The sequence below is a fragment of the Ranitomeya imitator genome, chromosome 3, assembly GCF_032444005.1.
Source record: "Ranitomeya imitator isolate aRanImi1 chromosome 3, aRanImi1.pri, whole genome shotgun sequence".
NCBI classification, from domain to species: domain Eukaryota; kingdom Metazoa; phylum Chordata; class Amphibia; order Anura; family Dendrobatidae; genus Ranitomeya; species Ranitomeya imitator.
In genome coordinates this window covers 409,813,823-409,839,103 of record NC_091284.1, presented here as the reverse complement: position 1 = coordinate 409,839,103, position 25,281 = coordinate 409,813,823, and the positions used below count along the sequence as shown (strand labels likewise).

The 25,281-nt window shown below is 46.3% G+C and overlaps 1 protein-coding gene across 1 annotated transcript; it reads left to right on the top strand.

The window, feature by feature from the left end:
- The first annotated feature begins 1,497 nt into the window (after positions 1-1,497).
- LOC138670095 (glutathione S-transferase 3, mitochondrial-like) lies at positions 1,498-25,049 on the top strand. The gene is made up of 4 exons (XM_069757128.1): positions 1,498-1,826; positions 19,381-19,503; positions 19,718-19,790; positions 24,511-25,049. The coding sequence occupies exons 1-4, from the start codon at positions 1,692-1,694 to the stop codon at positions 24,609-24,611; spliced, it is 432 nt and encodes a 143-aa protein (XP_069613229.1). The 5' UTR covers positions 1,498-1,691; the 3' UTR covers positions 24,612-25,049.
- Positions 25,050-25,281: the final 232 nt, after the last annotated feature.

Sequence of the window (25,281 nt, the reverse complement as noted above, 5' to 3'; positions counted from 1 at the left end):
ATTCACGTAAATCCTCGACGGAGCTACAGACTACACTGACACAAGCAGAGGTCAAATGAATTTGTTCACTTACATCTGGACACTCCAGGAAAAATCAGAGCAAATCATGCCATATGGAAAAGGCATTCTTTGATCTCATTATTAACCCCTTTCTGACCTCGGACGGGATAGTACGTCCGAGGTCAGAAGCCCTGCTTTGATGCGGGCTCCGGCGGTGAGCCCGCACCAAAGCCGGGACATGTCAGCTGTTTTGAACAGCTGACAAGTGCCCGTAATAGGCGCGAGCAGAATCGCGATCTGCCCGCGCCTATTAACTAGTTAAATGCCGCTGTCAAACGCAGACAGCGGCATTTAACTACCGCATCCGGCCGGGCGGCCGGAAATGACGTTATCGCCGACCCCCGTCACATGATCGGAGGTCGGCGATGCTTTTCCATTGTAACCATAGAGGTCCTTGAGACCTCTATGGTTACTGATCGCCGGTAGCTGTGAGCGCCACCCTGTGGTCTGCGCTCACAGCACACGTGCAATTCTGCTACATAGCAGCGATCAGCAGATCGCTGCTATGTAGCAGAGGCGATCGTGCTGTGCCTGCTTCTAGCCTCCCATGGAGGCTATTGAAGCATGGCAAAAGTAAAAAAAAAAAGTTAAAAAAATGTGAAAAAAATAAAAAAAATATAAAAGTTTAAATCATCCCCCTTTCGCCCCAATCAAAATAAATCAATAAAAAAAAGTAAATCTACACATATTTGGTATCGCCGCGCTCAGAATCGCCCGATCTATCAATTAAAAAAAGCATTAACCTGATCGCTAAACAGCGTAGTGAGAAAAAAATTCGAAACGCCAGAATTACGTTTTTTTGGTCGCCGCGACATTGCATTAAAATGCAATAACGGGCGATCAAAAAAACGTATCTGCAACAAAATGCTATCATTAAAAACGTCATCTCGGTACGCAAAAAATAAGCCCTCAACCGACCCCAGATCATGAAAAATGGAGACGCTACGAGTATCGGAAAATGGCGCAATTTTTTTTTTTATTTTTTTTTTTAGCAAAGTTTGAAATTTTTTTTCACCACTTAGGTAAAAAAATAACCTAGTCATGTTAGGTGTCTATGAACTCGTAATGACCTGGAGAATCATGATGGCAGGTCAGTTTTAGCATTTAGTGAACCTAGCAAAAAAGCCAAACAAAAAACAAGTGTGGGATTGCACTTTTTTTGCAATTTTACCGCACTTGGAATTTTTTTCCCGTTTTCTAGTACACGACATGCTAAAACCAATGATGTCGTTCAAAAGTACAGCTCGTCCCGCAAAAAATAAGCCCTCACATGGCCAAATTGACGGAAAAATAAAAAAGTTCTGGCTCTGGGAAGGAGGGGAGTGAAAAACGAACACGGAAAAACTAAAAATCCCAAGGTCATGAAGGGGTTAAAGCTTTGAAATTATGCTGTTCATATGTTCAAAAAAATGAAAAGCAGGACAATATTGCTGACTCACTCTGCGTTAGGGTTTCTACTGAACAGTTGTGGCCTTTAGCATAGATCTATAGCAGCACAGATAAGAATCCAGGGCTGGAGCCCAGGACTCCTCCTCTGAAGGATCAGCCAGTGAGCGCTGCAGGTTACCAGGACTTAACCAGAGCTGCCTTGTATCCTCTGTGAATAGCAGATCAGCATCAGCCACGCCAACATGGCCGCCAGCAGCATACAGGACCTCCTGCCACATGATTTTGGCTATGTGATCCTCACCTTTGTCTACAGCTATGTTGTAATTATGTACCTTGGGGTAAAAGTTGGAAGAGCAAGGAAGAAGTATGGCATCAAGGTATTGTAGTCCTAAGTATTCCACCCCTGTCCTGCTCTGGAAACAGGAACTCTCAAATCTAAACTATTGCATTATTTCTGTGCTGTGTATAAATATGTGATTTTTCAGATTTTGTATTAGTCTTTGCCTGATGAAGAGACCTGTGTAGTGTGGAAAGCTTGCACTTTGTTACCATCTTTTCAGTTAGCCATTAAAAGGCATCAACCACTGAGGATTCAATTCTAAATATTTTTCTACTCTGAAAATGCATTTCTGAATGTTGATGACATGTGATCTAGTTTCCTGCTACGCCGACATTGCACGCCATTGTGCTCTGCAGGCAGGCTAGGCTCTGCTCTGTGTTCTGTTACACCCACTTATCCTGCATGCTTTCTCTCACTGTATGGTATGCACTCCCTGCTGGGATATGGAGGGCTAGACAAATCACTGCAAAACCTCTGCTGATCCCCCTCCCCACTAAGCATGTACAGATCTCCCTGCTCATGTAGTGTACGCCCCAATAAATACTAAAAATTCAATTCCCTCTACTGTACATTCGCTATGCCTGACAGTATGGAGTACGCTGTGCTCCCCGCCAGTCAGCAAGCTGTTTCATATCCTATAGGTATGCCTGAGCTAGCTGTAATCAGAACGCTTTTAATAAAACTGCCCCAGTGTGTAAAACCGCATGCACAAAACCTGTATAGAATGAAGCCATGTTGGCGATACTCTGGCTCCTGCAATGTTGTCAGTGAAAGCTATGGCCATCCACACTTTTCCTCTACATCACTGAGCAGTGATTAGGGCTCCTTCAGCTTTCATTTTGCACAAAAATGAAACCATGGTGCGGATTTTCAAATGTGCCGTCTACTTACCGTATTCTTGTGTGGGTTTTCATTGCAGACTTCATCCTATTCACTGCTTTGTTTTATAGTGGGGTGAAATCCAAAACCAAATCCACACGTGTGGATACATGGCGGAGTACTGACCAAAGTCGCAGGGGAAATTTTCTGCAACATATGACCATGTGGCTCACTTGGTGGCTCACTTCTTTGACTTTTATGTTGGTACCAAAACCAAAAGTTACTTTCCCGTGATGAGCATTTGGGTTTTTGATGTTCATTTATGCACCTTATGTTATGGTTTTACTAAAGCTGCTTTTGTTTTTATACTTCATAGTATTTGTCTTTAACAACATTTTCATTTGCAGACTACTTTTTTTTTGTTTTCTTAATCTGCTGTTCTAATTGAAGTCTATGGGGAAAATCTACATATAAGACACAGTGTATCTGTAAGGCAAAGTTCACACATTGCGTTTTTGCCCTCTTCTCCATAAGGAAGCAGCTTCAAATAAGCTGTTTTTTGTTTGTTTTTTTGCAGTGTTTTTTTATGATCTCTTGTGCATGCTGAAAATGTTTAGTTCCTCTATTCCCCCCGCCCCCCCCCCCAAAAAAAAAAATTGCATTTGCTCTGCGGATTTTTCCATACTGTTTTTGCAAAATCCACAGGTAACCGCACTGCAGTCTACCTGCGGATTTACTGCGTTTTTTTGGGCAGATTCCACCTGCGGTTTTACACCTGTGGATTCCTATTGAGGAGCAGGTGTAAACCGCTGGGGAATCCGGACAAAGAATTGATATGCTACGGAAAAACACAGCTGCGTTTCCATGCGGTTTTTTTTTCCACAGCATGTGCACTGCGGATTTTGTTTTTCATATGTTTACATGGTACTGTATAACGCATGGAAAACAGCTGCAGATCCGCAGCATCAAATCCACAACGTGTGCACGTAGCCTCAAGGTTTTGGAACCAAAAATGCGGCAAAACCTGATACCTGTTTCTTTTTGCACTGGCCCATTGCTTTCTATGGGTGAAAAACTGCAAAAACACTGAAAGGGACATGCTGCAGTTTGCAAAAAAACACAGCAATTTTCCAAATCAGTCAGAAAAAAAAATGTGTGTGCATGAGATTTTTGAAATCTGAGTTTTTGCTGGTACTGTAAAACGAAGCTTAATTTTTGCTTTAAAAAATGCAGCAAAAGCAATGTGTGAACATCGCATTGGGCTACATTCCCACAGTGAGCGTTTATTTCATTTTTGACACTGAATGTTTTCCCTGTGTCACAAATGCAGCATCTTACATTTCCAGCGAAGTGGATGGGATTTATAATTTGCTAATAGAGGACTGTGCAGCAATAAAATGTAAATGTTTCACAAAACCTGCTTTGTGCAAAGTCATTGTCGTTGCTGCAGGTCCTTTCATAACATTGTAGAATGCTACATCTCGCATGAAACTGCTCACTTTCCTCACCAGTGGGAAGACCTGTTTGTCTAGTAGTAACACGATCCTGTCATACAATCTAAGGCCTGACGGACACAGCCTTATTACGACTCCGCTTTGTATAGGCCTGTTATAAGGCCCCCCCAAAAGGTACAAGATTCCTTTACAAGAAAATCGGACGTGTGAACAGCCCTATAGACTATTATTTCACAAGTATTTTACCTCAGTATTTATAAGCCAAAACCAGGAGAGGAAAAGTCTGACAGAAACACGTCACCACTAGGGTTGAGCGAAACGGGTCGTTCATTTTCAAAAGTCGCCGACTTTTGGCAAAGTCGGGTTTCATGAAACCCGATCCGACCCCTGTGCGGGGTCGGCCATGCGGTACGCGACTTTCGCGCCAAAGTCGCGTTTCAATGAATGACGCGAAAAGCACCATTTATTCGGACTCCCATGACAGCACTACGAGAGGGGGGATCCGCCCTTCAGGAACAGGAAACCTACAGATACAAAAGGGCGGTACCTCTCCCCATGCATCAGTTGGTTTCCTGTTCCTGGAGGGGCAGGATCCTACAGATGAATCTCGTAGAATGGATCCCAGGCCGGCCGGTCGAATCAGGTAGCGGGGGGGTCTCCTACGTCGACCGGTGCGGAAGCTCCTGGAAGACATCACGGTGGTCCTGGCTGGACTGCACGTCAGTGATGTAGACAGCAGGGAGCAGAGTCCAGAGGATTCCTGATCTCCGTTAGCGCCGGCGCCGGTAAGTATATCGCTCCTTCGGTCCATGTGGTGGTGCAGCACGGTGGTGATGTAGCGGTGCCAGGAGGGGAACGCTATCCGGAACGCTGCTGCGTGCTCTTCGGCGTCCTGCATCGCTCTCAGCGTTAGCTGGAGCGTTTCCGGTGCAGTGACGTCGAGGGGGCGGAGTCAGCAGGCGTTTCCGGTCTCTGGGTGACTGCGCATGCGCAGTTCATCCAAGATGGCGGCGCCCATCGATCCTGAACGCCGGTCTCCTCACACACTGCGCTGACCCCCCAGATGTAGTCTCATCAGCCGGAACCAATAGGAGTGGCGCCAGGCAGCCTGCTGACCGGTTCTGAGGGGGATTTAAGCAGGAGCTGGGAATAGAGCTCTGCCTTTGGTCACATCCACATCATGGAGAGTGATGGTGAGCGGCAGCTTCAGTTGCCGGTGGACGTGCGACAAAAGCCCACGGAGAAGGAGCATGCCAGAAGTGACCAGTCCAGCCGTAAAAGCTCGTCCAAGCAGGGATCCAGAGCATCGACTGGCAAAGAACCCCCTCGTGTTCCGGTACCTTTTTTGGCGTACACTGGTAAGAGATCTACGTGAATGCTCACTCAGTGACGCGGGCCCCTTATACTTTGTCATTTTAGGGAAAGAAAAGTGCAAAGTCGAAACATAAGGAGTGTGCCCTGTGTGAAGTCCCGTTACCAGATTCTTATATTAAAAAATTATGCGCCTCCTGTATACAACAGACGGTGAGGTCTACAGGAGTGGAGGGGTTGAGTGACATCAGGCTAGATAGATGGTATCACCCTTATTGTCCTCCCCTAGGTAGCGGAAGAATCTGCTTCTACGGCTAATCTGCGTGAGATGATCCGTACAGAAGTAAGGGAATCCCTGCGGTCTATGTCCCAAGCGGGGAGTTCAAAACAGAGAACCTCGGTGATCTCTGATTCATCAGAGGAAGATAAGGATGAAGGTTCCTATGGCTCAAATCTCTCTTCCTCGTCATCAGAAGAGGAATCTGGCCGATTCTGTCTGCCTCTGGACCGGGTAGATAAATTAGTTAAGTCGGTCAGAGGTACGATGGGCCTAGAAGAACCTAAGACTCCGCTTTCCCGTCAGCAACTAATGTTCAGTGGTTTGGAACACAAGAAGCGTAGGTCCTTTCCGGTGAATGATAAAATTCAAGACCTGATTCTCCGGGAATGGAAGAAACCGGAGAAGAAAGGCTCATTACCACCAGCCTTAAAACGCAGATATCCCTTTGAGGATACGACTGTGGATACCTGGGACAAGGCCCCTAAATTAGATGCTGCGGTAGCAAAGGCATCAAAAAAGGCCGCATTACCTTTCGAAGATATGGGATCCCTTAAAGACCCCCTTGACAGGAAGGCGGATACCTTCCTTAAAGGTACCTGGGAGATGGCAGCCGGATCGTTGAGGCCAGCGGTGGCTGCGACTTGTACAGCCAGATCCCTAATGGTCTGGCTGGAACAGTTGGAATCCCAGCTTAAGGAAGGTGCTTCCAGAAGTTCCATTCTAAGTGCGCTTCCGGTGATTCAAGATGCTGCGGCTTTCCTGTCGGACGCGTCGGTCGATTCGGTCAGGATGGCGGCCAGAGCAGCAGGACTCTCCAACGCGGCTCGTAGAGCCCTGTGGTTGAAATGTTGGTCGGGTGACATTCAATCAAGGTCCAAATTATGCGCTATCCCATGCAAAGGGGAATACCTCTTCGGACCAACCTTGGATGACCTGCTTGAAAAGGCTGGAGATGACAAGAAAAAATTCCCGAGTTTGTCATCATCTTCTTATCGGCGTCCATTCAACAGGAGGAGATTTGGTCGCGGAAGGAAGCGCGCATCCTCACCCGCTAGAGAGAATTTTAGATGGGAGGATAGACGCAGGAGAGGTACGGGTTACATGTTCCGCCGTTCCTCAAAAGAACGTAAGAAACCGGACCAATGACTAGCGATCCCTGTGGGAGGGAGATTGTCAGCCTTCTCTTCCGCATGGTCTAACATCTCAAATAGTGACTGGGTCCGAGGTATTATTTCAGAAGGTCTGAAATTAGAATTTATTCACTGGCCTCGGGATAAATTTATGTTAACCCCCTTACGTTCCTCCACTGTTGAACAGACGGCTTTGGAGGCAGAAGTTGTGAGTTTATGCCTCAAAAACGTGCTGATTGAAGTTCCAGAGTCAGAAAGAGGGAGTGGATTCTACTCTCCCCTTTTTCTGATCCAGAAACCAGACAGATCATTTAGGACTATTATTAACCTTAAATCCCTGAATGAATACCTGGTTAAAGCCACATTTAAAATGGAGTCAATCAGCTCTGCAATTAAAATGTTGTTCAAACACTGCTTCATGGTAGTTGTGGACTTAAAAGATGCGTATTATCATGTTCCTATCCATGAAAACTTTCAGAGGTTTCTACGTGTGGCGGTGTCTATGGGGGGTATTGTTCGACATTTTCAATTTAGAGCCCTTCCCTTCGGCCTCTCAACGTCTCCCCGAGTATTCACTAAAGTAGTTGCGGAGGTCATGGCGCATTTACGTGAATCTGATATCCTCATAATTCCTTGTCTGGATGATTTCCTGATAGTTGGGAACTCAGCAGACCATTGCCTTGCTCAGGTAAAAACAGCTATATCTAAGCTAGAGAATCTGGGCTGGATCGTGAATTATGAAAAATCCCGATTACAACCCCTAAAAAACCAGAGATTCCTAGGTCTGCTGTTAGATTCCGAGTCCCAACAATGCTGTCTTCCAACTGATAAACTGCGCCATATCCAACAACAGGTATTAAAAGCAATTAAAGAACCAACCATGACTCTTAGACAGGCTATGTCCTTGTTAGGTTCCCTAACTTCCTGTATTCCCGCCGTCCGTTGGGCCCAGTTCCACTCCAGACCTTTACAGTTTGACGTACTGAATTATGACAGAGTCTTACAGGGTTCCTTGCAGGGTCAGATGACATTGAGTCCAGAGGTTCTGACATCTCTTAGATGGTGGCTAAGGGAAGACAATCTGTCAGCAGGAGTTCCCTGGGTGACTCAAGTGACTCGGGTAGTTACGACGGACGCCAGCCCCACAGGGTGGGGGGCACACATGGGTGACGTGGTAGTCCAGGGTCTATGGGACCCCCAAACATCAGCCTCTTCTAATCAAAAGGAGTTGTTGGCGATTGAATTATCAATTAAGGAACTCCTCGTGTATCTACAGGGTCACCATGTCAAAATCCTCTCCGACAATCAGGTGGCAGTGGCCTACGTGAATCACCAAGGTGGAACACGCTCCAAGTCGCTGATGGAAATAGCGGACCGCCTGCTCCAGATAGCGGAAAACCATTTTCTATCTTTATCCGCAGTACATATAAAAGGGAAGGAAAATATAAAGGCGGACTTTCTAAGTCGAAACACCTTAAGACAAGGAGAGTGGTCTCTGAACACAAAAATCTTCAACCAGATTGTCCGCAGGTGGGGTCATCCAGAGGTGGACCTATTTGCCAACAAGGACAACAGAAAAACGAAAAAATTCTGTTCCTTGAATCCCAGGGAATATCCGCTGGTAGTGGATGCCTTCCTGATCAGATGGGATTTCCGGTTGGCTTATGCGTTTCCCCCGCTAAACCTGTTGCCTCTGGTGGTCAGAAAGATAAGGGAGGATCAAGCGAGAATCATACTGATCGCTCCGTTCTGGCCCCGAAGGGCTTGGTTCTCCTGGCTCAGGACCATGTCGGTGGAAGACCCCTGGGTACTGCCAGACATCCCGGACCTACTTCATCAAGGTCCGATCAACCATCCACAAGTGAAGGGTCTACATTTGACGGCTTGGTCTTTGAAAGGTCACTGTTAAAAAACAGAGGATTTTCTCCAAACCTCATTGATACCCTTATGAAGAGTAGAAAACTCATAACAACTAAGATCTACTCTAGAACTTGGAGGAAGTTTCTGGCCTCTTCAAATTTTAATATCGAAGAGGGTTTACCAATTAACCAGATTCTAGAATTCCTGCAGAGAGGGCTAGAGCTAAATCTATCCACGAGTACGCTAAAAGTACAAGTCTCAGCCCTAGGGGCCTTATTTTCTTGCAACATTGCTGGTAATTATTGGGTATCAAGGTTCATCAAAGCAGCTAGTAGATCCAGACCTATACACAGGAATAGGTCAATGCCCTGGGATCTTAACCTAGTCCTCTCAGCCTTGACTAAAGAACCGTTTGAGCCTTTACATTCAGCCTCACTTAAATTACTATCCCTCAAAACAGCATTTTTGGTGGCAATTACATCTGCTCGTAGGGTAGGAGACATACAGGCTCTTTCTAGGCTGTCCCCCTATACAGAGTTTCTACAGGACAGAGTAGTCCTCAGACCAGATCCAGCTTACTTACCAAAAGTGGCCTCAGAATTTCATAGATCTCAGGAGATAGTTCTACCATCATTTCTCCCTAATCCTTCTAATTCCAAAGAGGAGTTACTCCATACGTTAGATGTTAGGAGATGTCTCTTAGAATATATATCAGTCACTGATGCTTGGAAGAGAGAGGAGGCGTTGTTTCTATCTTTCCAAGGTCCCAGGAAAGGTCTTAGAGTGTCGAAGTACACGCTAGCGAAGTGGATTAGGGAGGCTATCTCTCTGGCTTATACTGCAGGTGGAGGTCCAGCTCCGCAGAATCTGAGGGCACATTCCACTCGGGCCATGGCTGCATCCTGGGCTGAGAGATCTGGAGTTTCCATCGACCAGATATGTAAGGCAGCTACGTGGTCATCCCCTTCCACCTTTTTCAAGCACTATAGGTTGGACTTGGGGTTCTCTTCTGATCTCACCTTCGGGTTAAGGGTGCTACAGGCTATAGTCCCTCCCTAAGGTAGTTTACATCTCTGTAATTCTCTCGTAGTGCTGTCATGGGAGTCCGAATAAAGCATTAAGCTACTTACTGGTAGCGGCATTTTTCGGAGGCCCATGACAGCACCCTTAGTTCCCTCCCTATTCACGTGGGGGTTGCACTTCCCATAATGTATATAATGAGATAGATAGATCTCACGTGTGGTATATAGTTCATTATGATTGATTATTTTTGGACATAAACTGTATATAATGTATGTTTGTGTGCTACTAACCGCGGTAGTCCTCTCAGGCTCTAATATACAACTGATGCATGGGGAGAGGTACCGCCCTTTTGTATCTGTAGGTTTCCTGTTCCTGAAGGGCGGATCCCCTCTCTCGTAGTGCTGTCATGGCCGAAAAATGCCGCTACCAGTAAGTAGCTTAATGCTTTCTCAGCCAATGAAGGTAAACGCAGAGTGTGGGCAGCGTGATGACATAGGTCCTGGTCCCCACCATCTTAGAGAAGGGCATTGCAGTGATTGGCTTGCTGTCCGCGGCGTCACAGGGGCTATAAAGGGGCGTTCCCGCCGACCGCCATCTTACTGCTGCTGATCTGAGCTTAGGGAGAGGTTGCTGCCGCTTCGTCAGAAGCAGGGATAGCGTTAGGCAGGGTCCATTAACCACCAAACCGCTTGTGCTGTAGCGATTTCCACAGCCCAACACCACCTTCGGTGTGCAGGGACAGTGGAAGCTACATTTTTTTTTTCCTCAGCGCTGTAGCTCATTGGGCTGCCCTAGAAGGCTCCCTGATAGCTGCATTGCTGTGTGTACGCCGCTGTGCAAACCAACTGCTTTTTTCAAAGCACAAATCCTCTTGTTCCTTCCTTTCTGCACAGCTATCTTGTTTGTTTGTCCACACTTTTTATTTAATTTGTGCATCAGTCCACTCCTTATTGCTGCCTGCCATACCTGGCTGAGATTACTGCAGGGAGATAGTAATTGAAGGACAGTTCCTTTTTTTTTTTTTTTTGTGGGAGATTAAGATTGGCATTTCTGCTAGAGTGCCATCCCTGTCTGTGTCATCTCTCACTCAGTGGGCCATAGAAAGCCTATTTATTTTTTTGCTTGATTTGGGTTCTAAAATCTACCTGAAAAAATCACTACATCAATCAGTGGGAGAAAAATATTGGCCTCTGGGCTTGTGTGCCACTCCTGACTCCTGTGTGCGTCATCTCTCACTCAGTGGGCCATAGAAAGCCTTTTTTTGTTTTATTTGTTTTCTAAATTCTCCCTGAAAAAATCATTTTATTTTATTTGGTTTCTAAATTCTTCCTTAAAAAATCATTTTTTTTTTATTTTTTTTTTTCTAAAGTCTCCCTTTAAAAAAAAAAAAAAAAACCAGTGGGAGATTAATATTTACATTTGCGCTTCAGTGACAGTCCTGCGTGTGTGGCATCTCTCTCATTTGTTGCCACCAACAACAGAGTGTGTAACATTGTGCCTGATTTTCGTTGTGGTCTCACCCACCTGTAAAGGGGTATCTAAATCATACTGAAGTTATAGCTCACCGTGTAAGTTGTGTGACAGCAACAAATACCGTTAGTTTGGTAACGTTTTTAAAACAATGAGGAAGTATGGTGGAAGAGGTCGTGGCCGGGGGCGTTCATTGTCAGCTGGTAATGAGGGTAGTGGTAGTGGTGGAGCATCAGGTGGTCGTGGGAAAAAAAATATTGCACCCAAGTCTGGAGCTGTGGAGCCAGGTTCGTCGTCTGGCTACACAAGGCCTCGAACGCTCCCTTTTCTGGGAGTAGGAAAACCGCTTTTAAAGCCGGAGCAGCAAGAGCAAGTTTTGGCTTATCTTGCTGACTCAGCCTCTAGCTCTTTTGCCGCCTCTCGTGAAACTGGTAAATGTCAAAGCAGCGCGTCGTTAGTGGATGTTCACGGTCAGGGACAAGTCGCTTCCTTGTCCTCTTCAGCAAAAACAACAACAGAGAAGAATGCAGCAGGCGACACAACGGGTTACTCCATGGAGCTCTTTACACATACCGTCCCTGGCTTAGAAAGTGAAGCAGTTAACAGTCCATGCCCATTACAAGTTGAATCTGACATGGAGTGCACTGATGCACAGCCACAGCCAGACTACTATGCTGGTCCTTTGACTCAGACCACAACATTGCCCTCGCAGGGTGCTGATCAAGAATCAGACCCTGATGAGACTATGTTGCCCCATCACGAACGCTATACCACCGACCGACACGGTGACACAGACGAAGTTGCACACGAGCTACAAGAAGAGGTAATAGATGACCCAGTTCTTGACCCCGATTGGCAGCCATTGGGGGAACAGGGTGCAGGCGGCAGCAGTTCTGAAGCGGAGGAGGAGGGGCCGCAGCAGGCATCAACATCGCAACAGGTTCCATCTGCCGGGCCCGTATCTTGCCCAAAACGCGTGGCAAAGTCAAAACCTGTTGGAGGACAGCGTGGCCATCCGGTTAAAGCTCAGTCTGCAATGCCTGAAAAGGTATCCGATGCTAGAAAGAGTGCAGTCTGGCATTTTTTTAAACAACATCCAATTGATCAGCGCAAAGTCATCTGTCAAAAATGTTCAACTACCTTAAGCAGAGGGCAGAATCTGAAAAGTCTCAATACAAGTTGCATGCATAGACATTTAACCACCATGCATTTGCAAGCTTGGCCTAACTACCAAACGTCCCTTAAGGTTGTAGCACCCTAGGCCAATGAAGCTAGTCATCAACGCAACATCCCTTCCGGCAGTGTAGGGCCACCATTTTCTGCACCACCTGCAGTATCTGTGCAGGTTTCTTTGCCAGGCCAAAGCAGTCAGGGTCAGGGAATCACCAGTTTCGTAGTAGGAAACACTGCATCTAGGGCACCGGCGGCAACAATACCATCTCCCACCGTCTCTCAGTCTGCCATGTCCACCGGCACCCCCGCTAGTTCCACGATCTCCAGCTCTCCAGTCCAGCTCACCCTACATGAGACTATAGTTAGAAAAAGGAAGTACTTAGCCTCGCATCCGCGTACACAGGGTTTGAACGCCCACATAGCTAGACTAATCTCGTTAGAGATGATGCCCTACCGGTTAGTTGAAAGCGAAGCTTTCAAAGCCCTGATGGACTACGCTGTACCACGCTACGAGCTACCCAGTCGACACTTTTTTTTTTTTTCCAGAAAAGCCATCCCAGCCCTCCACCAGCATGTTAAAGAGCGCATCGTCCATGCACTCAGGCAATCTGTGAGCACAAAGGTGCACCTGACAACAGATGCATGGACCAGTAGGCATGGCCAGGGACGTTACGTGTCCATCACGGCACACTGGGTAAATGTGGTGGATGCAGGGTCCACAGGGGACAGCAAGTTTGGGACAGTTCTGCCTAGCCCACGGTCTAGGAAACAATTGGCTGTAGCCGTTCGCACCCCCTCCTCCTCCTCCTCCTCCTCCTCGTCCTCCTGCAGAAGCGAGACCTCGTCCACAGACCGCAGTCGCACAACCACTCCATCCGCAGCTGCCACTGTTGCACACCAGGTCTCCCATTATGGGGCAGCTACTGGCAAACGTCAGCAGGCTGTATTGGCTATGAAGTGTTTGGGCGACAACAGACACACCGCGGAAGTTCTGTCCGAGTTCTTGTAGAAAGAAACGCAGTCGTGGCTGGGCACTGTAGATCTTGAGGCAGGCAAGGTAGTGAGTGATAACGGAAGGAATTTCATGGCTGCCATCTCCCTTTCCCAACTGAAACACATTCCTTGCCTGGCTCACACCTTAAACCTGGTGGTGCAGTGCTTCCTGAAAAGTTATCCGGGGTTATCCGACCTGCTCCTCAAAGTGCGTGGACTTTGCTCACATATCCGCCGTTCGCCCGTACACTCCAGCCGTATGCAGACCTATCAGCGTTCTTTGAACCTTCCCCAGCATCGCCTAATCATAGACGTTGCAACAAGGTGGAACTCAACACTGCACATGCTTCAGAGACTGTGTGAACAGAGGCGGGCTGTTATGTTTTTGTGGGAGGATACACATACACGGGCAGGCAGTAGGATGGCAGACATGGAGTTGTCAGGTGTGCAGTGGTCGAAGATTCAAGACATGTGTCAAGTCCTTCAGTGTTTTGAGGAATGCACATGGCTGGTTAGTGCAGACAACGCCATAATAAGCATGAGCATCCCCCTAATGCGTCTGCTGATGCAAAGTTTGACGCACATAAAGGATCAGGCGTCTGCAGCTGAGGAAGAGGAAAGCCTTGATGACAGTCAGCCATTGTCTGGCCAGGGCAGTGTACAGGACGAGGTAGCGGGCGAACAGGAGGAGGAGGACGAGGAGGATGATGGGGATGATTATATTTTTAATGAGGAAGCTTTTCCGGGGCCAGTGGAAATTGTTGGCGCGGCAAGGCCGGGTTCTGGTTTTTGGAGGGACACAAGTGACGTGGATTTGCCTGAAACTGCCCCTCAACCAAGCACAACCACAGATTTGAGAACTGGAACTTTGGGCCACATGGCGGATTATGCCTTGCGTATCCTCAAAAGGGACACACGCATAACAAAAATGATGAACGATGACGATTACTGGTTGGCCTGCCTCCTTGATCCTCGCTATAAAGGCAAATTGCAAAATATAATGCCACATGAGAACTTGGAACTAATATTAGCAACCAAACAATCAACTCTTGTTGACCGTTTGCTTCTGGCATTCCCTGCACACAGCGCCCGTGATCGTTCTAACACGAGCTGCAGGGGCCAGCAGACCAGAGGTGTTAGAGGGGCAGAAATCAGAAGTGGCGTTGGCCAGAGGGGTTTTCTGACCAGGTTGTGGAGTGATTTTGCTATGACCGCAGACAGGACAGGTACTGCAGCATCAATTCAAAGTGACAGGAGACAACATTTGTCCAGTATGGTTACTAACTATTTTTCATCCCTTATCGACGTTCTCCCTCAACCGTCATTCCCATTTGATTACTGGGCATCAAAATTAGACACCTGGCCAGAATTGGCAGAATATGCATTGCAGGAGCTTGCTTGCCCGGCAGCTAGTGTCCTATCAGAAAGAGTATTCAGTGCTGCAGGTTCAATACTAACAGAAAAAAGGACTCGTCTGGCTACCCAAAATGTAGATGATCTAACCTTCATTAAAATGAACCACAACTGGATTTCGAAATCTTTTGCCCCACCTTGCCCGGCTGACACCTAGCTTTCCTATGAAAAGGTCTTGCCTGTGGACTATTCTGAATGCCTTTTCCAATCTCGTAATTTTCTGCACCTGATTGTCCAGCATACGACATGTTTACACCTCACTAAATGGCCAAACTCCCCACACGGGGCCGTGGTATCGCCACTTGGTGCCAGCACCCGTGAGAGTACTGTTTGTCTGAGGAGGTGGGTGTGCCCGCTTTTGGTCGACGGCACTGCCACTAGGTCCCTCATAGTACAATAAAGTGTCTGGCGGTGGTGGTGCGCACCCAACGTCAGACACACCGTTGTAATATGAGGGGCCCTGGGCCTGTACCGCCGGCCACAAGACAGTTCCCCCCCCCCAGCTCAAACAGTGCTCTACCACTTGCAAAATTTTCTCTCACAGCTCCACCAATGTTTAGTCTATGCGCTGACATCCTTCAATGCCTGGCACTGTCAATACCATTGTATTGACATTTTTCTTATGTTAGGCCTTCGAAGCCTGTCTGCGGTCACTCCTTCCACTAGGCCTCCACTGACCTGTCTACTGCTGCGCGTGTTCTCCTGGAACCAATTTTAAATTGCCTACAGCCAGCCCAATTTATTATGTTAGGGCTTCGAAGCCTGTCTGCGGCCCGTTCTTTCCACTACTACTACACTGACCTGGCTACTGCCGCCCGTGTTCCCCTGGAACCAATTTAAAATTGCCGACAGCAAGCCCAATTTATTATGTTAGGGCTTCGAAGCCTGTCTGCGCTCCCTCCTTGCACTAGGCCTCCACTGACCTGTCTACTGCTGCCCGTGTTCCCCTGGAACCAATTTTAAATTGCCTACATCCCAATTTTTGTTATGTTAGGCCTTCGAAGCCTGTCTGCGGCCCGTTCTTTCCACTACTACTACACAGACCAGGCCACTGCTGCCCGTGTACCCCTTGAACCAACATCAGAAAATATAAAAATAAGTATTTTGCTTATAAAAAAGAAAATACTGGAGAGATATCAAATGCAGACATTTTAACATTAAAAACAAACACATACAACAAAAATCTGGTACAGTACTAAAAATGGCCACCAGCTACAATAACTTTCTCCTGCAAGTAGTTAACTGAAAGGTTTTTTCAATTTTAAACACAGATATGGCATCCACCGAGTGTTGTCCTGTCGCGTCTTCTTTATATTATTGCCAAGAAGATGCAAAACAATGAAAATAATAAAATCATTATTTACCAAAAAAATAGAGTAAGTCAAAACCACACTGCAAATAAACATTCATTACAAATAAAGAAGCAGGGCGCGTCCGAGGGTGAGTATATACCTAATAAGAATATAATCACCCTCGGACGCGCCCTGCTTCTTTCCGACAGCCTTCCTTCCTAAGAATCAGCCCTTCCGTGGTGTAGAGAGAGGGTGTGTTACACTCCAAGGTGTTCCCCAGGTTGCCTTTCCTGAGCTTCGATCTTCATGCTCTCGTTTAGTAGTTGTCGGAAAGTAGGCTGCATTAGGCCTACAAATTGGGTATGGGGTGGAGAGAGATGGTGTGTTACACTCCAAGGTGTTCCCCAGGTTTCCTTGCCATTGCTTCGGTCTTCCGACTCTCGTTTAGTAGTTGTAGAAAACTACACTGCATTAGGCCTACAAAATGGGTATCGGGTGGAGAGAGATGGTGTGTTCCACTCCAAGGTGTTCTCCAGGTTGCCTTTCCTGAGCTTCTATCTTCAGGCTCTCGTTAAATTGTGGTTAAATGGAACAACTGCATTTGGCGTACTAGTTGGTTTGGGGCCTACTAACAGTGTCTGCCGCTCCTTGCTGTTCTCCTGGTTTCCTGTCCTGAAATTCCGTTTTCAGGCGCTCGTTAAGTAGTTGTTAATGTTAGACTGCATTTGGCCTACTAGTTGGGTTGGGGCCTACTATCGGTGTCTGCCACTCCTTGCTGTTCTCCTCCACTGAACAAAGCTGTGCCGCCTGTTTACTACGGTTGCCAATTTTGAACTGCATTTCGACTACTTACTGATTTGGGCCTACTCTCTGTGTCAGCCTCTCATTCCAGTTGTCCTCCACTGCAATGCCCCCTGGTTATTCCTGTGTTACCAATTTTGAACTGCATTTAGCCCACTTTATTATTTGGGCCTATATCTGTGTTTCCTCCTCATCCTGCCCATTGCCCAGCCAGTGATAGATGAGTCTGCTGGTACATTGACCCATAACGCAACATTCCCCGTGCACGCTACACAACAACATTGTGACCCTGCTGAAAGTCAGGTTGCTCTTCCCGCATACCATACCACCTTACACGGGGACAAAGAGGAAGGTGCAGGTTCCTTCATCAGGTGGCGGGAGGAATACTAGTTGGCGACATCACTGGCACAGGGCCTCTCATGGTACGCAAAAGTGTTGCTGCCGGTGGGAGGCGCCCCCGCCGTGCAAACACACCGCTGTACTTTGAGGGGCCCTGTGCCAGTGCCAATGCCAACGAGTGGGCCCCCCCTGCTTGCTCAGGTTCACAGCACTTGCAAAGTTGAAATACTTACCTCTCCCTGCTCCACTGCCGTGACGTGGTCCAGATTTCCTGGGCCCACTAATTACTTGAACCAGCCCTACCCACCACAACTTTAGCCAAATGACCCCCAATTTCAAATGCCTTCCAATTATTATAAGGTAAATTACGCTTGACAAGCTTCATTAAGAAGAATGGATGGTTTTGACATTAAAATGGGCACTCTAGGTGTTTTCCTGGCCCCCACTCACTGCCGACTATGCTGCCCCATTGACTTGCATTGGGTTTCGTGTTTCGGTCGATCCCGACTTTACGTCATAATCGGCCGATTTCACTCGACCCGACTTTTGAGATAGTCGGGTTTCGCGAAACCCGGCTCGACTCTAAAAAGGTCAAGGTCGCTCAACTCTAGTCACCACACTTCTGTATTTATCACCCACTCCTGGTTTTGGCTTACACATACTGAGGTAAAATTCTGACCAAATACTGAATGTGTGAACGTGGCTTAAAGCCTCGTTCTGCAACACATGGCTCAGCAGGCACAAGTGCTGGGTGGCGTCCGGGCCCAACAGAAGGCTTTCAAGTCTGTACTCCATGCTTTACAGTCTTATAAACTTACTATAGAGCCCTTACACCACTCTGTGCACACCTAGGTGGGAGCACAGCACTTCTACCTGCTGAGCAACGTGCTGTAGAGCACAACTTTTTGAGTGAATGGTGGCATGCTACTCACCTTATGGGGTACCTGGCCCTTAATTTGGTCTTAAATGATAGGTGCTCTTTAGAGGTAATCTCTGAAGCTGATTATTGGACCGTTACAGATGTGGTCGTGTGTGAGGATCATAGTTAAAAATCTTCTAAAATATCTAAAAGACGAACATAACCCTTAACTTCTACACCGAATGTTTGTACCTGAGGTGTTTCCAGCAGTCAGTTTGTGGGGATTTTGTTTGCGGTTACAATTACACGGTGACTTTGGCTGCAACCAGGCTCGGATTGGCCCACAGGGTAACAGGGGAATCCCCCGGTGGGCCCCTGTGTAGATCTGGGCCCCCAATCCCACTGTATGGGCAGTACTTGGCATAAGGCTACTTTCACACTAGCGTTTTCTGCAATCCGTCACAATGCGTCGTTTTGCAGAAAAAACGCATCCTGCAAAAGTGCTTGCAGGATGCGTTTTTTCCCCATAGACTTGTATTGACGACGCATTTGCGACGGATTGCCACACGCATTGCGACGGGGAGATTCCGACGCTAGCGTGAAAGAAGCCTAATTCACTCTGTACAGAAAAAAGTAGCATCTCATCATTCATTAACCACGCCACCCAGCTTATTATAGAGAGATAAAGGTAAATTTGTGAACGAAGGTAGTATAATATTTGCATGCAGGTGAAAAGTGGGGCCCCCCCCAAAGTCAATGTTATTGGTGGGCCCTTGTCACCCCAGTCTTTCTTTTCTTTTTCTTTCTCTCTCTCATGGTCACACATTATGGTTTTCTAGCCATTTTTTTTTTTCAGCACCAGAGTGGTGGTAGAAAAAATGCTTCGTACAATACACATATTTTTGTCACGTTTTTGCATCCTTCTTTTTTTTTTTTTTTTTTTTTTACTTGCAGTTTTTACCCATTCACTTGAATGGGGAAACGCACTGAAAGAATAGACATGCTGTGTCAGGGCTCAAAATGCACACGGGGAAAAAAATGAGAAATTTCACCAAGTATGAGAATACTTTAAAGCGTGTGTTTTATGCACCAAAAAGACTGCATAAAAAAGTGCATGTATGAACATCCCCTCTTTGTTGGAGTGACGCTATAAATCAATCAGTCACTTCATTATTCCGCAGCTCCCCTCATACAGAGTAGATGAGATGTAAAGTATATCCTGGCCTCTGACGTTTCACATATTGTGCAGTGCATAGAGCCACTGGCACGTGACTTATGTACGGTATATATGCTAGTCCTGGAAAGCCGCACACTTTCCTGTCATTTCATTATTGACGTCGCTCTGGTTCTGAACATAAGGCTTTCTCCTTCCAGTATCCACAGATGTATTCCGACAAGGAGAATGTTTTCAATTGCATCCAGAGAGCACATCAGAACACATTGGAACTGTATCCAGCTTGGCTAATGTTCCAGCTCATTGCCGGCCTTGCCTTTCCAGTAAGTAATGCCATATCCAACACTGTCAGTTCTTCTAAAAATGTCTTGTTCACAATCTGGGGGCTTATATGTTGGAAATCCGGCACAATGATAAGAAAAGCAGCAAAAAAAAAGTCAATCAGCTCACCAGGTCAAAATTAGGTAAAGCTATAGATTTATGTAGAAAATCCGATGGATGGATGGAAATATATAATTTGTATTCTTATTTGTTTAGCTTTGCGCATCCGTTCTTGGCGCAGTGTGGGTGACCAGCCGTGTGTCATATGCTCATGGATACTACACTGGAGGTATGCTTAGATACATATAAAGGCATGTTTAGATACAACAATTCGGCTGCATTTACACAGAGAATATCGTGAACCTGTTCTTAAAGGGAACCTGTCATGTCAAAAACGTTATTAACCTGCAGTTCTGGGGGTAATGTTCAGGTTACTGGTGTTCTAAAGCAGTGGAAGCTTGGCTGCCAGGAGGAAATGAACTTGACACTGGTGGCCGCTGGGAGGAGTAAAGTCAGAGGGGCGGCTTCAGGCACCACTTTATAACAATCTTTGCGTGTAAACAGCAAAATACTTATTCATCATGTGAAATGATTTTTAAGCCGGCTTGTGCTGCTAAAGATCCTTCAGCGTGCATCATTTATCATCATCTGCATATGTAAACTGGCTATTAAAGGGAACCTGTCACCCCCAGAATCGAAGGTGAGCTAAGCACACCAGCATCAGGGGCTTATCTACAGCATTCATTGGAAACTGCTGACAATCAAAGGTCGGCCATTGGAGGGATGCACACCTGTTATGTTTTATCTGAACCTGCCATGTACTTTATTCCTCCTGGAGATAAGCACTGCTAAGTCACAGTATATCTGGCAACAGCTTATCTAGTTCTCCCTAGTAAAAATCATTTTTGGGCTCGCCCTGATCCAAGTGTTCAGACGATATAGCCAGTTGGCTGACACCTTCTGCTTTTATACTCCAAATATGGTAGGATTGCCTGAGCCTTCATGTTTTATTTCACGAAGATAAGGATTGTAGGCTGGATTTATCTCCCGTACAAAGTATTGCACATGTTGAAATCCAGCATGGCTCATGCCTCTATGCTTCATCACCCAACGAGAGACAAAAGTCGTCTGCAAGAACGCCAGTAAAGTCTATTACCTGGTCTGTACAATAATCTGATTAAAGGGTATATGTCAACAAGTTTTTACTAACTTAGCCAAGAGCAGCATGATGTAGGGGCAGAGACCTTGATTCCAGCAATTTACTTACTGGGTTTCTTGTTTGTAGTCTCAACAAGTAAACTGTTTGATCGTCAGGAGGCTCTCACTGGAGGACTGGTTGTCTCTTGCCATGGAGTCTTCTGCTCTGTGTGACCTGCTCCCAACACTGATTGGCAGCTTTCTGCCTATGCAGAGTGTACACAGAAAGATGCCAATCAGCAATGTGGTGGAGTTATATGGAGATCACTGCTCAAAGAAATGCTAGATTTGCAGCAGATAAAACAATGATTTAATCAAAACTACACCAAGCAGTCCAGTATGCGGCACAAGACTGGAATCAAGGGCTTTGTCCCTACATCATGCTATTCTCAGATTACAAAGCAAAAACCTGGTGACCGATTCCCTTTAGGGCTCTGTCCATATTATGTTTCAGATATCTGTTTTGATATATGTTCATCTGAAAAAATGAACAACAGATTTGGCAAATGCCTGACTGATTCAGAGACTTTCATTATAAATTAATGATTTATGATAAATGCCCTACGGTAGCATACAAGTCTCATAAACTGGCATATTAATGCAAAAAAATCCAATCTTTTTCTGGTGCCCAGCTGTGCAGTAAGACTCAGCAGTCTTAGCTTTTCTATACAGTGGGGTAAAAAAAAAATACTAAGCCAGTTTAATTCTAAAAGAACCAACAAGAGTTTCTCAGTCTTCAGTGGTAAATGCTACCACCGTTTGATAACAATTTCTAGGCGATTACACTTTTATCCCACAGTATGGACACTTTTTATTCGAAAAAGGTGTTCTTAGGCCGGGATCACACATGCGAGAAACACTTCCGTGTCTCGCATGTGAAATCCAAGCTGTGGCGCCGGCACTTGGGAGCAGAGCGTGCAGCTCCATGTGTTGCTATGCGGCCGCACGCTCCGCTTTAGAGTGCCGGCGCCATAGCTTGGATTTCACATGCGAGACACGGACGTATTTCTCGCATGTGTGATCCCAGCCTTAGGCTAGAGCTACACAACACATGTCGAATTACAGCAGTTATGAGAAGTTGCGCCACCCTAAAAAACTTGCCTGCAACTTATGAAACACAACTATTTTAGTGCTGTGAATTTGCTGCACAATAATAGCCAAATCGCAGTTAAGTCACATGCAAGTCGCAGTCTATTACAAGTGAGCCACATGCGACTAGTGACACATTCGGAAACAGTTGTGACTGCATCGCAGTAGGTTGCAATGCAGCGCCATAGGAAATCACAACCTCCATGGCACGTGACCGCAATTAGCCTGGGTCTATATACAGCAACATAACAATTTTCACATAAGTTGTAACCTGTCCGTGACTTGCTTTCACGCAACTATTTAAGAGCTATGAATTTTTTTTTTTTTTTTTGCTGCTTAAAAAAAGAGCCAAATTGCAGATGACTCGCACATAGGTCGCAGTCACTTGTCTATTGTAAGTGAGTTGTGTGCGACTTGCAGCAGAAAATTCAACACATTTTGAAAAATGTGGACTACGGCAACACCATAGGAAATCATTAGATGCAATGTGACGCTGCAATTTGTTACAAATAGTTGTAAGCGTTTTTAGCCCTTGTCCGTTTGTGATAAAAACCTATCTGTGTATGTGTCCTACCTGAGGAGTATTTCAACTTCAATCAGAACTATATTCTGGCCAAGCCTTCAGATCAGAGGGCCAGGCCTTAAGGTACCGTCACACTAGACGATATCGCTAGCGATCCGTGACGTTGCAGCGTCCTCGCTAGCGATATCGTCCAGTGTGACAGGCAGCAGCGATCAGGCCCCTGCTGTGCTGTCGCTGGTCGGGGAAGAAAGTCCAGAACTTTATTTCGTCGCTGGACTCCTGCTGACATCGCTGGATCGGCGTGTGTGACACCGATTCAGCGATGTCTTCACTGGTAACCAGGGTAAACATCGGGTAACTAAGCGCAGGGCCGCGCTTAGTAACCCGATGTTTACCCTGGTTACCATCCTAAAAGTAAAAAAAAAAAAAACACTACATACTTACCTACCGCTGTCTGTCCTCCTGCGCTGTGCTCTGCACTCCTCCTGCTCTGGCTGTGAGCGTCGGTCAGCCGGAAAGCAGAGCGGTGACGTCACCACTCTGCTTTCCGGCCGCTGTGCTCACAGCCAGTACAGGAGGCGTGCAGAGCACAGCGCTGGAGGACAGACAGCGGTAGGTAAGTATGTAGTGTTGTTTTTTTTTTTTTTTTACTTTTAGGATGGTAACCAGGGTAAACATCGGGTTACTAAGCGCAGCCCTGCGCTTAGTTACCCGATGTTTACCCTGGTTACCAGCATCGTTGGTCGCTGGAGAGCTGTCTGTGTGACAGCTCTCCAGCGACCAAACAGCGACGCTGCAGCGATCCGGATCGTTGTCGGTATCGCTGCAGCGTCGCTAAGTGTGACGGTACCTTAACATTGGCCACAGCTGAAGAACTACTGGCTGATGGACACTCTGCAGTGCTCTGGTTTCCTTCCTTCAGATCTACTGGAAATTACTCAGCAGTTCCCGCAATGATCTCAGCTGGCTGCGGGGAGTCCCAGAAGTGTGAACATCTTCTTCTAGAATTTGTCTAAGGGTACCGTCACACTATACGATTTACCAACGATCACGACCAGCGATACGACCTGGCCGTGATCGTTGGTAAGTCGTAGTGTGGTCGCTGGAGAGCTGTCACACAGACAGCTCTCCAGCGACCAACGATGCCGAGGTCCCCGGGTAACCAGGGTAAACATCTGGTTACTAAGCGCAGGACCGCGCTTAGTAACCCGATGTTTATCCTGGTTACCAGCGTAAAAAAACAAACAAACAAACATTACATACTTACATTCCGGTGTCTGTCCCTTGCCGTCTGCTTCCCGCACTCACTGACTGCCGGCCGTAAAGTGAAAGCACAGCGGTGACGTCACCGCTGTGCTCTGCTTTCACGTTACGGCCGGCAGTCACAGTGCGGGAAGCAGACGGCAAGGGACCTGACGGACACCAGAATGTAAGTATGTACTGTTTCTTTTTTTTTTTTTTTTTTTAACATTTACGCTGGTAACTAGGGTAAACATCGGGTTACTAAGCGCGGCCCTGCGCTTAGTAACCCGATGTTTACCCTGGTTACAAGCGAACGCATCGCTAGATCGGTGTCACACACACCGATCTAGTGATGACAGCGGGAGATCCAGCGACGAAAGTTCCAAACGATCTGCTACGACGTAAGATTCTCAGCAAGATCCCTGATCGCTGCTGCGTATCAGACACAGCGATATCGCTGGAACGTCACGAATCGTACCGTCGTAGCGACAAAAGTGCCACTGTGTGACGGTACCCTAAGCCAGACTGTATGGTAAAAATTCCGTTATTTGCTACCTAGACCATGTCAAGAGCACTAGTGAGCAAGTGTGCAGCTCCTGCTAAGGAAAGCTGACCATATACAATACGTGGTTGTTGGCCGACAGCCATCTTGGTTGACTCTCCCATACACAGGAGCGCTCAACCAGATGAGGATTCCTGTGTTATTTGAGAAAGCCGCTGACTGACACGTCGCACTGTGGTTTATCTTCAAGAGAACAAAGTGATCGGCGGTCTGAAATCGGCCATTCGTAATCCACATCTCTCTACCATCAATCAGCCAGCACCCTCATACACATTAGACCATTGGTCGATATCGGCGGTTTTGGCCAACATTAGTCTGTGTACGGGGCCTTTAGTTAAGGCTAAATTTGAAAATTAAAAATGCAAATATTAACTGTTTACTGTATTTTATTTCTAGACCCCGAGAAGAGACTGAGAGGAGGCTATGGCTACATTGGGCTTTTTGGTGTCGTCCTCCTGTCGCTGGCTGCTGGTCTGCAGCTTCTTAATGTGATTTAATGATTGTGCTTCCTAAATGAATTGCACCGAATGAAGAAATACATCTTCTGCAATATTCACCTCTTTTTACACAACTAATAAAATGTTCAAATAAGACAAAAATTTTGTTCCAATTACTTGCACCTGTAATCACTACATAGAACCACTTAAGAATTCTTTTAGTCGAGGACAACAGTAGAGCATTTATGCAAATAGTTTAAAAGTAAATATTTAAAGAGTGTAGATAATATGATCAGAAATTGAAAGGAACCAAACAGATTTGTTTTGGCATGAATTTAATTTGTGAGATTAAGTTTGTTGCAAGTAACAATGATATTGGTATGTCTTTTTAAAATAATTTACAATATAGTGTGTTTTGTAATAAAGCACTGGGGCAGATACTAAAAATAAAAAAATAAAAAAAATAAATCACAACTATTTGATACTTACAGCAACCAATCACTTTTCTGTTCTTCCTTGAACTTGAATAGCCTTATGTCACTGTTTACAAACTAAGTATGCTCTCGTGACAAGAAATTTCAACAGGGCACCCCTAAGGAAACTATCAGTTATAAAGGTTAGCAAAAAATACATAATCAGCAAATTAATAACTAACATAGGATATATACTGCAGATTTTTGATCACCACCAGGTGTCAGCTGATTCTGTGATGAGGGGGTCCTGATCGTTG

Coding starts and splice junctions, on each gene's coding strand:
- LOC138670095 (XM_069757128.1), top strand. CDS start 1,692: ATGGCCGCCAGCAGCATACAGGACCTCCTGCCACATGATTTTGGCTAT. Junction 19,504..19,717: donor TTGCCGGCCTTGCCTTTCCA/GTAAGTAATGCC, acceptor TTATTTGTTTAG/CTTTGCGCATCCGTTCTTGG. Junction 19,791..24,510: donor TCATGGATACTACACTGGAG/GTATGCTTAGAT, acceptor TTTTATTTCTAG/ACCCCGAGAAGAGACTGAGA.